The following is a 17,843-nucleotide window of genomic DNA, read 5'->3' on the forward strand; positions in this document are numbered from 1 at the left end:
GTGGCATTGGCCTCTCTGGCCACGTACGTTCTGGTGGATCCTACTCATGTTCTGGATGCAGAGAAGGCGTTTGTTTCTCTGTCCTTGTTCAATATCATTCGAATGCCAATATCCGTACTTCCTTTCCTTATCATCACCATAATACAGGTCAGTGTAACAAGTGTAATAATTTCTATTGAGTTTGTGTTATGTATTGTCTTACCTTTCGTATTATTAGGTGTCATTGGTCACCTTTGCCACGTTTGTCCTGTCGGATCCAAACAACATTCTTGACTCGAAGACAGCATTCGTCTCACTGTCACTCTTCAATATTCTGCGTTTCCCTCTCTCTATGTTACCTATGCTGATATCGAATATGGTGCAGGTAAGCATAGACATATATGAGCTCCACATAGAAGCATTGCTGTTTGCCTGGGCAGCTTATGCGCACTGCTCTTGCATTGCTTTACTGCTTCAGCATAGTTATGTACTTGTTCTCAGGATTAAAGAAATGTACTGACTGTACGGTTGATTGCAAAAATGTAGATCAAGATACTTTCATCTTTATTCCAGTAGTTCCATATTGATTCATTAAACCTTTGGGAATCATATATTTTCACACAAGCAGAAGCACCCATTCTTTGCCGCGCGTGGTTCTCCATGTCACTGTTGCAGTATATAGTAGCTGAAACTTTATAAACATGGAGTAACACTTAAAGTAAGAAGTCACAGAGTTTCTTCATGTGTTCAAAGAATATTGTAAATGGTAATTTGTATTGCATCCAAAAAGATATACCTGAGTACTGAGTTATATACCACCTGAGAGTGCTCCTTATAGTTACCACTGTGATAACCTCAGATATACTTCAGTGCTTGCTCGTTGCGTTANGTTCTCGGTACAACGGCTCACTGTTGGAATTACAGTATCGCTATTGTTACCTCTTATGCAACGGTCTGTTCTGGTGTTTCCATAGAAGTGCCTCTCCTGGATTGCAGACACGTTACAATATATATACACACATACACAGAAGATTTTAGTCATCTGTGCTACTATAAGCATGTATGAATAGGAAGAAAATAAAGTGTCGTTATGTAGAATACTTAGAAATCTTTTATTCATTTTGTCCCTTCTGATATAAATTTCAAATATGCTGACTGCATTTTGGGCATAAATTGGTAGGGTATCTTACGTATCTTGAGTTTGAATGTAATCAGGGGAAGAATATTGGACATTGTATTTAGCCATATTTTTTTTGAACTGTGTTTCTGACTAAGTTTTATGATATAAATCGGTTCATAGTTCACGAAGGTGTGCATTATTCATAAGGACTTTGTTATGTTGAGAATAAATATTGCAGAAAGCTAAATGTATCTGAGTCACCCATTTCCTCTTCTAGTAAAAACAAAAAGTACAAATGCTAGTGCATGCCAAATGTGTCATTGAATGTTGCTTGTGCAGAACAAGGAATGCAGTGATTTGTATATAGTAAAGCTTTGAACTGAAATATACTTCAGGAAGTTAGATTCTCTTAATATGATTTGCTTATTTTATACTTCCTGCAAAAAGAAAGGCTTACTGTATTTTTATACACGCTTCTGTTCAAATAATACAAAGCTTTCTTTTTGTCATGTATGTAAGAATACATGAATGGTGTAATTTTTCTAGGCAAGCGTTTCCATCAAGCGTATGAACAAGTTCATGAATTCTGAAGAACTAGATCCCAACAGTGTGCAACATGATGTGTCTGAAAGTAAGTTGTGCTTATATGTCATTAAGTTTTCAGTAGCTTTCCTGACAGATTATGTCACAAGCAGTTAGCATTAAATTTTTTTCTTTAGTGTGTGTGCCTGTTCAGTTGTCATTCCTTGAGTTTTTAAAAAGAAAATTTAAGTAGGTTATTGAATGCTGTCAGTGTCCAGGTCATATAGCATATGTTATTTGCTGATGAATCTTAAAAGTGAACAGCACTTGCACCGTGTGGAAAATATAGATTGTTTAATCTGTTGTGAAACTAATATTAATATATTAGAATAACCAAAATCTACAGAAAAGCCATGGTATTTCTTAATGCACAGGTGTCATAATCACTAAAGTACAAGTGTATTCATATACCCATAATTTAGTGACTGAAGCACTTCTTTGTGTTAAAAGAAAAGATAAAGCTGTCCCTGGAACAGGCTGTGAAGGCCCATAGTGTTGTGAGACGCTGAGGCTCCCACATTTTCTAGACAATCGACTCACAGATGGCGGTAGTCTTGGCAGCCTTACGCACCCGCCGCCCATTACTCCCCAAGAAAATTCCTGGTATTCATTTCTGTTAGAGGTTGAGTCAACCCCAGGGCCATAGTGCGGCTGGAAGGATTAGGTCAAGTGAAAAATCTGATGACCTCATTGGGATTTGATCCTATGATCTTCCGGCTTGTAGTATAGTGCCTCAACCAACTATGCTGCTGAGTCCCCTCCCAACTTCTTTCTACATACATGCATACATATGTACATACATTTTATTTCACAAGTCCAAAACAAATGGACATGAAGCTCGTCTTATCAAAAAATGTAAGGAAATTAAGTGCTTCAGGGCTGTAAATGCATTTTAGAGGTTGTTATTGAGAGCTAGCCTTTGGTAATGTTACTGTGATTCCATTTTCCCCATTTCTTTCTATTTTTTAAAGAAGCAGACGTCATATGTATGCATGGATTTGAATCACTGGCAACTTTTGATACATTAGGCTTGGTATGAACTTTTGTGACATCTGAGGCAGGTTCATGTTAATACTATTTAATTTACTATGTCAACTTCTGGGAATAACATTATTCAGTGTATGACTGTGAAATTGGCTATGATTATAGGTCTCAGAAAAATATGTATTAATACTTGAGGTCACTTGTAAAAGGAATTTAAAATGGCAATATTAATTCCCAAAATTGGTTTCTGATTTTCTGTTTGTGAAGGGTACTCATAAAATTTGGTTGGCAGGTGAAATTGGTGGGTTGGTAGATTAAAAATGTATTTACAGATTTTATGTGAAAATTTTTTTTTGTGCCTTAAAATTACATATATGTAGATAGTGCCAGGATATGTCTGGTGGCTTTCATATACTGGAAATCTGTACTAGCTGGAAATAGAAATGTCAAAGATATTTTACTAGATGGTCTTTGAGGTTATGGAGGCGAGTATTGAGATTACAGTCTTGTGGGATGTGTTACCGTGTAGTTTGGTAGATATGTACCAATGTTTTGGAGAAATTTGCTGCCTCCCATTTTTAGGGCTAAAGTCACTGTGGCCCTGCAGATGGAAAATTCATATCTATCTACTGAATTACATGGTGTCACATCCCAGAGGACTGTGGTCTTAGTGCTGTCTAGATGGAAGAATTGAAGTAATTGTAATTGTAATTGTAATTTATTTCGAGTTCCAGAAGATCCAACAAAACTGGTTACAAACCATAGGATATAGAACATGTTAAAATACAGACTAGAACATGTCAATATAAACAAAATATAAAAATACAATACAATCATAAACACAGTTAAGAAATCATTAGAGCTCAAAAGAGCATGTCACAAATATAAAGCAAAAAATAAATAAATTAAATAAATAAATGATATAAATGGCAACAAATATTATCATAAATACAATAAAACTTTTATGCAGATAGACTCATATAATTAGTATAAGATAACATGCAAATTCATTTAAAACCATTATTTACAACATCATTCATTAACACTATAATACTCCTCCAAGTCATAAAAACAATGAGTAATCAAATATCTTCTTAGAGAAATCTTAAATTGCTTGTATTTCCCAACCATCCCCTTTATTTCAAGAGGCAAATTATTAAATAACTTTATACCCGTAAAATAAACACCTTTTTGATACAGTGTTAAGGTGGAAGTTGGGAGATATAAATTACTTCTCTGTCTTGTCTGGAGATTATGTGCATCATGGTTAGTAGTGAACAGTTTACTATTCTTTGATACAAAGAGCAAAACTGAATAAATATATTGAGACTTCAATGGTAAGATTCCTAGCTGCCTAAAAAGATTTCTGCATGAATGCCTATTACTATATCCTGTCATTAAACGAACTGCTTTTTTTTNATGTGACACCATATACAGGGTGTAGCTGAAAGGTGCAGACAAACTTTGGGCACAAATTTCACATACCAAAACAAGACAAAATGGCAGTATGAACACATGTCCAGAAACATTTAATTTGTGAGTTGTAGCTGAAAGAGTACATTTTTAGCAAGTCCTCAAAATGTCCTCGGTGCATACCTTGACATGTCTTATCATGGCCTGCCACATCCGCTTTTGCAGGTAGGCTTACAGGCATCCACAATATGATGATTAAGTGCCTCTTTGTTTTCAACAGGAGATGCATACGCAACAGTTTTTAGGTGTGCCCACAAGTTAAAATCTGGTGAGGGTGGAGGCCATCTTGTTGGTCCTCTGCCTGTTCATCAGTCATGATAGGTGTTACTGAGAACATCTTGTACAGCATGGCTAAAATGTGCCGGAGCACCATCATGCATGTACCACATTTGTGGTTTGACTTCCATGGTCTTCCAGTAGCTTTGGCAGATCATGGAAGAGGAGATCTCTGTAGCAGTTGTCTGTAAGCTGGTGTGGCAAAACATGCGGGCCAACCAAACAATCACCAGCAGGGTAATTTTGAACACCTGCTATAAATGTATTCCTTGAGCTATTATTCACAAATATTTCTGGACACATGTTGATATGGACATTTTTTCTTATTTTGGTATATGGAACTTGTGCCCTAGATTTTGTCTGCATCTTGCAGTTACACTCTGTATATTGTGATAATATGATCTGTTAATCATAAAATGTAGAGCAACATTTTGAAAACTGTATGAACACTTGAGTGAAAATTATATTGTAGTTATTTTACAGTGATATTTTATAACAGTTTTATATTTTTCATACTAATGCCTCAAATTACAGAGTTTTGCATTCAAGTCTGTACATTGGTAAAATTACCTCTGACAAAGTAACTCAATGGAGCACATTCCTTGAGAATCCAATAATTTCTCTGCTAGCCAAGAAATTCCCAGCATTGTATGGACTCCAGAGATTTATTAGGTTTTTTTACAAGAACCTGGCAGTGCTCCATATCCTGAGCCAGATGAATCCAGTCCACATGTTCCCATCTTATTTCTTTAACATTCATTTTAATATCCTTCCACCTACCCTTGGGTCTTCCAAGGGGTCTCTTTCCTTCATGTTTTTATACCAAAACTTGGTATGCATGTCTCTTCTTTCCCATGGCCTGCCCATTTCATCTTCCTCACTTTAATCACCCTAGTAATATTTTGTGAATAATACAAATCATGACACATCATCTTATGGTTTTCTCCAGTTTGCTATAATTTCCTCCACTTTTTATGCTATTTTTTCTTCTGTTTTCAGGGTTCAATTGCTTATGTTCCACAGCAGGCATGGATACAGAATGCAACACTTAGGGATAACATTGTATTTGGAAGATCCATGGATCATGCTTCGTACCAAAGGGTTATTGAGGCTTGTGCTTTAAGACCTGATCTGGAGATGCTCCCAGCTGGTGATCAAACAGAGATTGGAGAAAAGGTAGTGATTTGATCTTGAAAATAAAATTTGCATAATATGAATCATAACGAATTATATGCAGCAGCAATAAATGTGCAGATGCGTAGAGAGCACAGTTTCGCTTAGTGGTGGGTGGAGTCCAACTGGGTCCGCACGGCGGCCACTGATTGGCGTATTGTAGCCTGCCCCCGAGTGATTATGATGATGGAGAATTTGGTGGAATGAAGATTGGAAGGGGAAACCGAAGTGCTTGGAGAAAACCTGCCCCAGTGCCACTTTGTCCACCACAAATCCCACTTGACCAGATCTGGGATTGAACCCAGGGCGCCATGGCGGGACGCCAGCGACTAACCGCTTTAGCTGTGGTGCAGCCAGAGAGCACAGTTGCTCTCTACACATAGATTATTTAGTTGTATGAATTATTATCAAAATACATTTTCACTAATACCCTGGTGACTGTCGTGTGATTTATTGTGCAGTTCTACTTACACCCTGACTCCATGTTCTTCTAATAACTGTAGCCTCCTTTATGACAGACACCCCTCCTCCTTTTGTTTCCAACTCTTCACTTTATTCCAAGTAGCAAGATATAATTCATTACCCTTATAACATTTTCTCAATTTTATTTTCTTCAAAATTATCCATGTGTTATTCATTGTTAGGTTTCTTAAGTTATATTAAGGTCAGGTTGTTTACCTTGTGCCCAACCCCCAACCTGGAGGACCAGAGGCTGCCTTTCTTTTACCCCTTCAGTTTTACTTATGTGGCATTTGTGACCTTATGATGATCTAACCCCTTCTGATGTAGCTCTCCAGATGATCAGGATATGCAATGTCCTCGCCACATTAGGGTAGTAACCCAGATGGAGATTAGTTCGCAGTTTAATTTTTTGAATCTAAAAGTTTGGGTGTTTCACATTAAAAATGTGACCAGTGATAGAAATTGCCTTTCTGAAACTTGAACCTAGTGCTGGAAGGCGGTGAAGACAGCATACTGTGCTGAGGAAAAGCCACAGGATATGTGTACAAAAATGTGAGTCAGAAGATGAAAGAAACAGATGCTTCATGCCATATGCTTTTTTATGTACCAGATCATATTCACCTAGTTGTAATGACTCCTGACAGTTGTCACATGGTGTTCAGTTTTGTAAAGTTTATAATTGTGCATTTTGCTTACATTGCAGGGTATTAACCTCAGTGGAGGTCAGAAACAGCGAGTTTCCCTTGCTCGAGCCGTCTACAACAGCGCAGACGTTTATTTTCTGGATGACCCCCTTAGTGCAGTAGATAGCCATGTTGGCAAACATATTTTTCAAAATGTTATTGGGCCCAGTGGCATGCTTCACAAAAAGGTATGCTTTTATCTCTGATGTTGTGCAGTAAATCTAATAGGTGGACAGTGTGTCTGTCATAACAGATGTCTGCTATAACCAAGTGAAGGGGTAGTCATGGAAATACACCATAGTATATGAAATAAACCGAAACACAGTGGGATTACATAAAGGTTGTTATGGGGAGGGGGGGTTCTCTTTATTTGCAGTAGTTTCTAACTGCAAAACCATCTTAGTACCTAAGTATTTCTAAAAATTCACAATTGTACATGGCCAGATTTTGTCTATTGTATCTGAAATTATAAGGAGCAATTACTCTGTTTGTAATTGAGTGTGGTAAACCACAGAGTGAAGCTTCATGAATAGTATCAGAACATAATATATAACCATACACAGAACTTATTATATTTACTCTTATAATGTTTCCCCTTTTACTGCTGGTTTTCACTCTCAAAATAGGGGGTAGGCAGGTACATTTCCTGAATAGATTACTTGATTCTATGTAACAAGAAAAAAAAAGGAGTCTTCTAGGACATTTATTTCTATGTTCTGTGCAACTTTTTGTCAGTTCTGATAATATTTAATCAATTTAATTCAATAAAATATTTGGTTTAAATTCTGTTATGAAATTATTATATGTACTCATATAGTAGAATCACACTTTTTAGCTCAGGAACCCAAATATATACTGATACCTGTATTGGCATGTGATTTTTTAGCCTGTTGCTCTTAGAATCGATGTCTTATCCTTCCAAAACAGTAGCTATTTTTATGAAAAATACATGTATTATTGTAGATGGGCCAGATGTCTGCAGGTGCTGATAAAGAAGGAAGGGACTAACTCTTAACAGAAGCAGATAAATGCTATTGTAGGTTGGATTAATGTGCCTTTGTCCTGCAATGAGCTATTTTGGGGTTTATGATGAAAAGTAAACAACATAATGACAAATAAGTGGCAGAACGTTATGCATTAAAAAATAAAATTGTATGCTTTCGTCTGCAGAACCCAATGAGGGTACATTGTGCATGTAACTACAGTAATTCATGCAGTACATTTGATGTTATTTCTTTATGGCTTCATATCTTACTTCCAATGTCTAATGTTATTCATATTATATACTGAAACAGTGTTTGAAAAATAATAAGATCTGAATTTATAATGGTGCAAATCTTCTGGAGTCTAATGCCAAGAAGTCTGGTATTTGCGTGCCAGTGTATTCAAGGAGCATACTGCCTGAAAGCCAAACTACACGTATTTTAACCCAGAAGATCACAATATTACAAAATTAGTTATAGTTTCAATTGTAAAGGTAAGAATTAATATGATCCCAGATGCTAAAGAATGTTAGGAAAGGCAACTTGAATATGTTATGTCAGAGGAGAAGGAATGTTCAAGGTGTTCCAGAAATTTATGTTTATGGACTCCTCCAAGTGTTTTTTTGATGAATGTTAAGATAAAACTGCCCCTTTATAAATATTCGCTGATATGTAATCTTTGAGTATGTCTAGAAAACCGAGATTAACGGTCGTGGGGATCCGTCGTGCTGACCACATGACACCCTCTATCTGCTAAAGTTGGCACTAACTTCGCCAACAAACAGTGACCGGTTGGTCAGTATAGTTCGCTTGCAGACTACAGGCCATGGAGTTTGTTTTATAATCTTTTAATAAAATGAGATGCGGCAGTGTGGTCTGGATATTTGCTCCTACAAACTCCACCATACCATTCATTGATGAAGTCTGCAATGAAAATTCCCTTGATAAAATTTTGTCTTATACAGAATTTTCAGGGAATACATATTCCCACATCTCAGTCAGCTTTAAGTAAGAAGAATGCTGTCTTCAAGGATGTGACACTGTGTAGATGTTGTGTGAACCGACATTTCGGAGGAACATATCTCCCCCATCTTCAGGGCAGAAAATCCACAAGTGAAGAACTAGCATGATCTGGTGACTGCAGACTGGTTCCTCGCTCGCGGATTTTTCTGCTCTGAAGATGGAGGAGATAAGTTCCTCTGAAACTTCACACAAGAGCTACACGGCACCACATCCCAGAAGACGGCATTTTTCATAGTCGCCTCCGTGAATACCTCAAATCTTACAAAGCTTTAAGTAAATTCTTCATTAAAATGGTTTCATTTTAAATTTTTGTCAATGGACAGTTTCAACTCCATCAAGGAATTACATGTTGGAGATTACAGGTGTAAATTTCTGGACACCTTGTATTAGAAAAATGGCCTAATATACTTTTATAAGTTTTGAGAAGACTGTAACAATACATGTTTTCTTACTTTTATATGAAATTAATGCATTTTTTTATGTCGTAGACAAGAGTGTTGGTGACACATGGAATCACCTATTTGCCAGATGTGGATATAATTGTTGTTCTGAAAGATGGTGAAGTTACTGAGCTGGGCACATATAGGCAGCTACTAGAGAAGAAGGGGGCATTTGCAGAATTCCTAGTTCAACACCTGACGGAAGTTGATGGTGATGATGGCACATCAGAAGCTGGTAAGAGTAGCAAATGCGTGCTTCTTAAATTGAATGACATAGGAGAAGTTAGTGGTTACTGTTGTCATAGTTTGTAAGAAAGCATTGCTGAGAGGATCGCGAATGAAAATGAAGAAGCAGAAGGGACAAAGGATAAAAAGTAGAAGGATGAATGGGGCAGGAAGAGGACAGGCTCTGACAGGTGCAGTGTCGGTGTCCTAAAGCATTCTGAAATCAGTAGGCACTATGTTGAGAGTAAAAGCTTTGTCTAAATTTCAGATTATGGTCTTCTGGGTTGTAACACAATCTAGTTTTGTAGATGAATATTAGTGTTGGTCTCATGTTTGAATGGGAAAATGAATGTGGAATAGAAATATTATTTCTTACTGAAAACCGTCACAACACAACATCAATAACACTTGTAAGCAGCTCTAGATGATACCTTTGCTACATGTTTTGGTCTTCTATAAGGCCTTCATCAGGCATATACATTAAACCTTTCGTTATTGAATCACATGTTAAATATAAGTCCCAGTGCTAAACTTTCAAGTATATACAATGGTATAGAATATATGAGTGAGTTAAAATCTTAATTGATCAGTTACAATAGAAATAGTTTGTAACCCAGTAGTAAATGAGTGTTCCATTGTGGTCTGCCAGTATACAGTTTACTGGCAGACCACAGTGGTGACACTGACATAGGGAAACACAACGACAAACCCATAACAGCCACAAAATAGCTGGATAAAAATTAAATTTAACAACTAGCATGAAGTAAATAACGACGTGCATGAGAGAAGCACAGGAAACAAATACAGTGCAGTGGTCTAACTCAAGGATAGAATTCACCTGATGATGGCCCAATGAGGCCAAAACATGTTGTGAAGATAAATTATGTAAAACCAAGAAAACTTGAGGAGTGTGGACGTTCACTTTTAATGTGTAAATTTATATGCTATCATAATAGCTTATGGGCATATTATTGATTTTAACTGTCATAGTATTAAGATGCATTTTTAGTGAACAACATATTCCTAATGTCTTTTTAAAGTTGTATTATTGACATGTTAGTAAAATGTGATTTTATATGTTAATATTCTGGAATGCTGTGTTGTAGAACTGAGTACAGGATGTTTCTGTCAGTACCTGTCATACTTGTGGCACATTAAGAACTATTAAGAACTGTGGGTACAAGCAAATTTGGGTATGGTATCAGGGCTTAAGAACATTTTGATATTGACTGTATGGTAATATATTTTGTTTCAGACTTGGATGAAATTAAACAACAGTTAGAAAATACAATTGGTACAGAGGAACTTCAGCAGAAACTTAATCGGGCAAGATCTAGAGTGTCTGAAAGTCAAAGTGACATAGGTTCTCTCTCGGGTGAAAAAAGATCATTATCAGAATCACTTCACAGGTGAGTTGTCATGTTATGAGTGTTCGCTATCATGTTTTTTTTTGTCACCAGAATGTATCAGAATTTGAAAAGGTATCATATTTAATCAAGGACTGATTTTCTTCAGAGGTCTTAAACATTAGTGGTGACATCTTGAATGTCCATGGTTGAACAGACTAATGCTTGAGGGGCCTTTGGTGGTGTATCCCATTGTTTAACCATATGCCATGTAAATATAGTACAAAATTAACGCGTGTCAATTATTTTATTGCAGTAAACTATGAGCCTTCTAATATCCTGCAGATGGAGGGAGAAGTATCTTTGAAATACCATTCCAGCTCAGGATATGTAAAAAAAACTGGAAAGTTATTTCTTTAACTCATTCAAAAAAATCAGATCTAAAAATGCTGGGTTTCATAACAAAGAACTTGATGTATATTCTTGCATTATGGATATTCCTAGAATACTGATGAGCATAATACAAGGTGTGTCCCAAAAGTCATGAAATATATTTCTTTCCCGCGCTCCTATTGGTTGGAGCGTGCTGGAACTGGTTGGGTTAGGAGGGGGAGGCCTTTAGCTTCACAGCGAGCCAAAAGTCAGTCTGTTCGAGCATCAGAGGCGTCAGTATCGCTGATTTAGTGCACCTGTGTTTTGTGACCACGTCACGGCGTGCGATGGCGGATACTTTCGAACAACGTTGGGCGGTCAAGTTCTGCACAAAGCTCAACAAAAAAGCTGCCGAAACTCACGAACTGCTTAAGCAAGCCTATGGGGAGTCTTCTCTATCATATGTGCAAGTTACAAGGTGGGTGAAGAAGTTTAAGGAGGGTCAGGAAGGAGTGGAAGATGACCCCCGCTCTGGACGGCCATCAACAAGCCAAACCGATGAAAATGTGACTCATGTGCGTGATTTGTTGAATACTGACCGTCGAATGACTGTCCATTTGTTAGCTGACACTCTGAACATTCCAAAAACCGTTGTGCATCGCATCTTTATGGATGAATTGAACATGCGAAAGGTGTGTGCCAAGCTGTTCCCCAAATTGTTGACGGACCAGCAAAAGGCCAATCGAGTGTTGATCACGAGTGAATTGAAGAAATGTGTGGAAATTGAACCTCATTGAGAATGTACTCAAAGGACGCCATTTTGAAAGCATTCAGGCTATCCAAACGGCCGTGACAACAGCTTTAAATGAGGTTCCCATCGAGGCCTTTCAGGGGGCGTACCGGGCATGGGAGATTCGGTGGAAAAAATGTGTAGATGCTCATGGACCGTACTTTGAAGAATGTTAACACTTTGTACCGATATCATNAAATTTAAACATAGCACATAAAGCACTAGCATCTCTGTCACTGAGCAAGGTTGCTCACATGGTAATGCTTCTGTGTTGTAATCGAGAGGTGCCTGGCTCAGATCTCAGTGGGGACACTACAAATCATGGCTGTCTATATTTGCTCCTGGATGGCTGCATCTGATCAAATTAGGTCCAATGTCCTTTTGAAAATGTGTCTATGAAACAAGATATTGGTCAACAGTGGTTAAAATACCCAAATCTGATTTTGAATACAAATTGAGCAGCTCCAGAAATATTTTGGACAGGTTATTCATGGAATGGATACTTATATAAATTTTTGTCTGTGCAGTTAATTATTTTTGAGGTGAAAAAGAAAGTGAATTTCTTGAAGTTGTGTGTTTGAAACATGTCATCTGCACTTTAAAACCTGTATATATACAGGGTGTTTCACGACTTTAGGGCATAACTGCAGGAGGTGATTTCCTAGGTCTTTGTGATCAAAAAAGTTCATATAAACATGTGTCCGATTTTGGACGGTTATGGAGTTATGACCGTTTTTTCATTCCTGTACACACCCTCGTGTGAACTGCATCTGTCAGCTGGCAGGTCGCTATTTTTAGCCAGTTGCAGACAGCATTCTTGTTATCTCGACACTTGAGAGGTACCTAAGGCGGGGTGGGTTTGTATGTCTGACACGGTTCACAAACCGAGCGGCAGCCTGTGTTGCGGCCGGCGGTGGCATTTTTGAAAATCAGCTTTAAGCACCAATAAATTCAAATTAAAGGTAATTTCATGTAGTTAACTTTACATTCATACTTTAAATGTATCATGTATTATGCTGGTTTATTATTTTGTTCCGTTTATTGTCAGTAATCGTTACCTTCTATTCCGAGTTTAAAATGGTCATAACTCCGTAACCGTCCAAAATCGGACACATGTTTATACGAACTTTTTTGATCACAAAGACCTAGGAAATCACCTCCTGCAGTTATGGCCTGAAGTCGTGAAACACTATGTATATATATTTTACTGATTATTGCCTATTGTCATTTATACAGTTTATATAATGACACTGTCAGTAGCACAGAATGTAGCATTGAATGGTAGGATTATTAGTGAATAACGAGTTGGGACAAATCTGTAAGGAACCATTCATGGCTGTTTCTGTCCTGCCATTTGACTGGAGGGGCTGAGGAAAAGCACAAAGTAACCCAGTGTGGATGGGTCAGCTCCTGAATACAAGCCAGAAGCTCACTGGTGGATCCAACTTGCATGGCTACTATATTCTCTACATACCAGGAGGAGGAGGGGGAGGAGAAGGAGCTGTGGTCATGACATCGGTACTGATTTATTTTTCAGGCAACACTCGGTAGAAAGCAGCACAGAAAAGTCGGGCTCTCTGCGTAGACTGAATTCATTGGACAAAGGCACCGGCTCTAATTCTAACTGTGTTGCGAAACCTGTTGGAGATAAGCTAATTGAAGTTGAGAAGGCTGAAACTGGAAGTGTAAGTTGATGGATCGCATCTTTTTCCATGTTTATAGCTTTGTTATATTTGTGCCAGCTTTGTGTATTTATTAATTATTTTGTTTGGGTTTTGTACTGTAAGAAATGCAACTTTGTAAGGATTTAATACAGTGCCATGATTCATCATCACTCATTTGTACCTGTAGATTCTTCTGTTTTTTTTTTATATTGTCTCTAAAATAAAGCAGAAATTCTTTTTCCCCATGTACCCACAATGAGAAGGAGTTTTGCATGCTCTTTTCTGAAGTTACCAATGTGGTAGGATTACTAGCAGAAAGATGAAAAAATATTAACTTAATTTACAGCCTTCTCTAACTGTGATATCATTTGGAGTTCTGTCTTCTGGGATGTGATACCGTGTACATGTAGTCCGATGAAAGTCAACTGATGTTTTGGAGAAACTGTAACCTCCATCTACAGGGTCAAAGAATAAACCAAGCATGAAACCAGCCTGAAAGCAGCACATTGTCCAAAACGTTGGTTGACTTTCAGTTGACTACATGATATTATATCCCAGAAGATGGAATTGTTCATAACTCCTGTTGTGAGAACTTCAAATCCTACATAGTGTTTGTACGAGTAGTTCGGGGTGGGGGGGTCAGTAAGAAGTTGTTTTTGTCAATGACTGACAAGGGTTCAGTGTATATGAAATACTTGAAGAGAAAATGGAGATACTGAAAGCGTCGTCTCATGAAAACCAAGGTGTGTAGGTGATCGTCCACCTGTCTGCATGTTGATTTTTACTGCACATGAGTTAAGGGAACTAAAAGATGTGTTTAAGATCACAGTCTTCTGGGATGTGACATTAGTCTGATAGGTAGGTACCATTGTTTCGAAGGAGCCTGTTGCTGCCTCCTCCAGTACAGAAGTTGCTTCCTTCAAAATGCTGATTTCTCTGTAACTGACTACACAGCCTCATATCCGAGATTACCGTAACCGTATTATTAACTACTGTGAGAATCTCTCTCCAACAGTCTCTGTCCAGAGCCAGATTGATCCAGTCAACACCACCCCATCCTGTCTCTCTTTTAAGATCCATTTTAACATTGTCCATCCACCTATGTCTTGGTCTTCCTAGTAGTCTCTTTCTTTCTGGCTTTTCCCCAAAAATTCTATATGCATTCCTCTTCTCCCCCATTCATACTACATTACCTGCCCACCTCATCATCCTTGACTTGAATATTCTAATTGTACTTGGAGAAGAGTATATGTTATGAAGCTCCTCATTATGCAGTTTTCTCCAACCTCCTGTCACTTCATCTCCCTTTGTTCCAAATATTCTCCTCAGCACCCTGTTCTCAAACACCCTCAGTCAATGCTTTTCAACAGTACTTACATTGTTATAATGTTTTCCTCACAGGTGAAATGGCGTGTTTATTCCCATTACCTCAGGAGTATTGGACTCTTCCTTTCTGGTGCAACAATATTTTTCAACATGGTTTTTCAAGCTTTCTCAATTGGCTCAAATGTGTGGCTTTCGGAGTGGTCAAACGATAAAAATGTCAGTGTGAACGGGACAGTAGATGAAAGCAAAAGAGACCTTTATTTGGGTGTCTACGGAGCTCTTGGTGCCGGCCAAGGTAAGTCATACATTTCCCACTTGTCTGCTGTATTATCAGGTGTTTATTTTACTGAGAATTGGATATAAAGTTTGCCTCAATGAAACAAGACCAAAAGATACTGAATCTTAATTTGGAATTTGGTGGGCTTATCTCCATTTTGAGATCTGTGATAAATTGGAGCCTTAGAGCTTATGGAAGTATTCCTAAAGGAAATATCATGAGTGTTAAACATGAAGAAAAGGTGTCGTTTAAATAATTCATTTGCATTTGAAACCATGTTTATGGGAAGTAATTATGATTTATGGTAGTGACTATAAATATACTGAACATCCAGGCAACAAGGGGTGGTTCTCTGTTTTTTTAGCTTTATCTTGGGGATTGCACCCGTTCACCATAAAAAGTTAATGGATATCGCATAAATGGTTACAGTTGATGAGCCCCATTGAATGAATATTTTGCTATATTTACTTGGTAATATGCAACTTACGTCTTTGACACTTTATATGTGCTATTTCTGCCGTATGGAATTACCAAAATTGATAATATTATGCATTAAGGGCATGATTTTTTATAGGTTGTGTTACCTTTGCAAATACAGTAACTCACCAACTCACATGGTTAATTTGTGTGCTGAAGGTTTCTGTATAAGATGAAAAGTATGTAAGTCCAACACTGTTTAAAGTCTGTTCTCTTTTACATATACTTTTGTTTTGGTCAATAGATAAAGCTTAAAACATGTATTTATGTATCTATGTATGTAGGGATTCATGCAACTCAAACCTGCAAGAATCAGGGACTTAGTTTATAATTATTTTGAGATATTCAGTCTGTCATACATTCTGATTGCTTTCACTGCCAGATTGTTATATGCATTGCTAGCTATCTGATCCAAGATGTCACCAGTTTAAAATAAAAACTTATTTAGTGACTTTTAGACCTTATAAGCCATTTACCAGCAAGATGATAGAACTATGTACTTCTTGAAGTGTGCAAGACAAGGATGGATAACCATCAGCACAGTGTTTTGTTCAGAAATGCTGTTGGAAAAATGTTGAAGGTCAATGTGTTACAGTAATGGAATTCTTCAGACATGGAGGATGAAACAGCAATGGTGGAGATATCTGTAACCACTAGATGTGTTATGAGTATTGTACAGGCATTGAACAGGTACCTCTAATATGAGTGTCTGATATGTGACCATCCTAGTTTTGTCTCAATTTTATCTTGGGTTTGAGTACCTGGATGCTTGCAGCTCTAGTGGATCATGGGGTAGAATGGCTCATGCTTTTATGTTCTGTCTTTACTGTGATGTCAGTGCAGTTACATTACTAGTGCATTTGGGTACGCTAATGTGATATTTTTGATTCCTGTCTGAAACATGGCTGACCTTAACTGGTTTCAAGAAAAGGAACAGTGCATTTGTAGGTTGGCAGCTATATTATATAGAACTGCCAGTATTTGTGCTGCTGATACAGAGAGTTGCTAGTATGTTATTCAGCTTTCTGTCCAGTGTTCAGCTCGTGAGGTGAAGAGATGATTCGTAAGGCAGACGTTCCCATGAGGAAAGTTCTGTTCTTCTGTGTGCTAGTATTATGCCAAGATGGTCAGATGACCCACATAAAAGTAGAAACATTGAGAGTGGAGGAAGAAAGAGAGGAGAAGAAGAAGAAGAAGAAGAAGAAGAAGAATTACGTGATAGCGGTGGGCAACCGAGAAGAATAAAAGAGGTTAATATGAGATACAAATTGTGATGCTGGAAACTTCAGGATGGATGTAATCTTCAGTAATCACACAGATAGACTCATGCACAGATGTGGCTGGATATCAAACCAAAGGCTGTCTGAATGGGAGACAGGTATTTTTGTCTTGATAGTTAATAGTATAAAATCCATTCCAGATATCCAAGTTTGTCTTGCTTGTCTGAGTAATTATGGATGTGCTGTTGATTATATTGCAGTGCATATATTTAATGACACAAAGACTGAGTTTGAATTGCAAGATTATGGTAGCAAATCCACATACTTAATTTGTAGCAGTGAAGACGTGCCAGAGTGGAAACGAGTATCTCAGATTATATTAACTACACAATAGCCTGGCTATTTTTAGATCCCTCTCAACAGACAGTCTGCAATGTTCTGAGAGAGGAGCAAAGACGTCGTGAGTCATGACTTCATATACAAGATGAAGGATTCATTGATACATGAGGTGTTACTTTAAAGTATGGCCACACCATAGCTTAAGCAGTTGACTGCTGGCTTCCAACCGCGGCGGCCCGGATTTTATCCCAAGTCTGGTCAAGTGGGATTTGTGGTAGACTAAGTGGTGCTGAAGCAGGTTTTCTCTGAGTACTTCGGTTTCCCCTGCCAATCTTCATTCCACCAGTTGCTCCACAATCACCCTCACCTATCATCTGGGGCTGGTATGATAGGCCAGAAGTGGCTGCAGTACAAGGAACTTTGTCCCACCCCACTAGCATTAAAAAAATTACTTTAAAGTGAATGGTTTATGCATTTTTGCCTCTGTTGAAGGAAGAGATTCATGTTCTGAGTAATTCCTGATTGATGTATTGGGTGATGATAAAAGAAGCTAGCTATATTTTTATGTACGCTGTACATCTTGTTTGGAATATGGAATTTTATTACACATTCTTTATCATGTATGAATC

At 37.8% G+C, this 17,843-nt stretch overlaps 1 protein-coding gene across 1 annotated transcript in view; it reads left to right on the forward strand.

Annotated features, from left to right (window-relative positions):
• LOC111869170 (multidrug resistance-associated protein 1) overlaps positions 1-17,843 on the forward strand; it is a 151,260-nt gene that overhangs the window by 81,437 nt on the left and 51,980 nt on the right. Inside the window, exons 13-21 of the mRNA XM_033753308.1 lie at positions 218-364; positions 1,646-1,730; positions 4,359-4,426; positions 5,414-5,590; positions 6,753-6,920; positions 9,227-9,413; positions 10,659-10,812; positions 13,449-13,596; positions 14,977-15,196. Coding sequence (XP_033609199.1) covers positions 218-364; positions 1,646-1,730; positions 4,359-4,426; positions 5,414-5,590; positions 6,753-6,920; positions 9,227-9,413; positions 10,659-10,812; positions 13,449-13,596; positions 14,977-15,196 — 1,354 coding nt within the window. The remainder of the gene's footprint in view (positions 1-217; positions 365-1,645; positions 1,731-4,358; positions 4,427-5,413; positions 5,591-6,752; positions 6,921-9,226; positions 9,414-10,658; positions 10,813-13,448; positions 13,597-14,976; positions 15,197-17,843) is intronic.

The sequence above is a fragment of the Cryptotermes secundus genome, unplaced genomic scaffold, assembly GCF_002891405.2.
Source record: "Cryptotermes secundus unplaced genomic scaffold, Csec_1.0 scaffold1441, whole genome shotgun sequence".
In the NCBI taxonomy this organism is placed as follows: Eukaryota; Metazoa; Arthropoda; class Insecta; order Blattodea; family Kalotermitidae; genus Cryptotermes; species Cryptotermes secundus.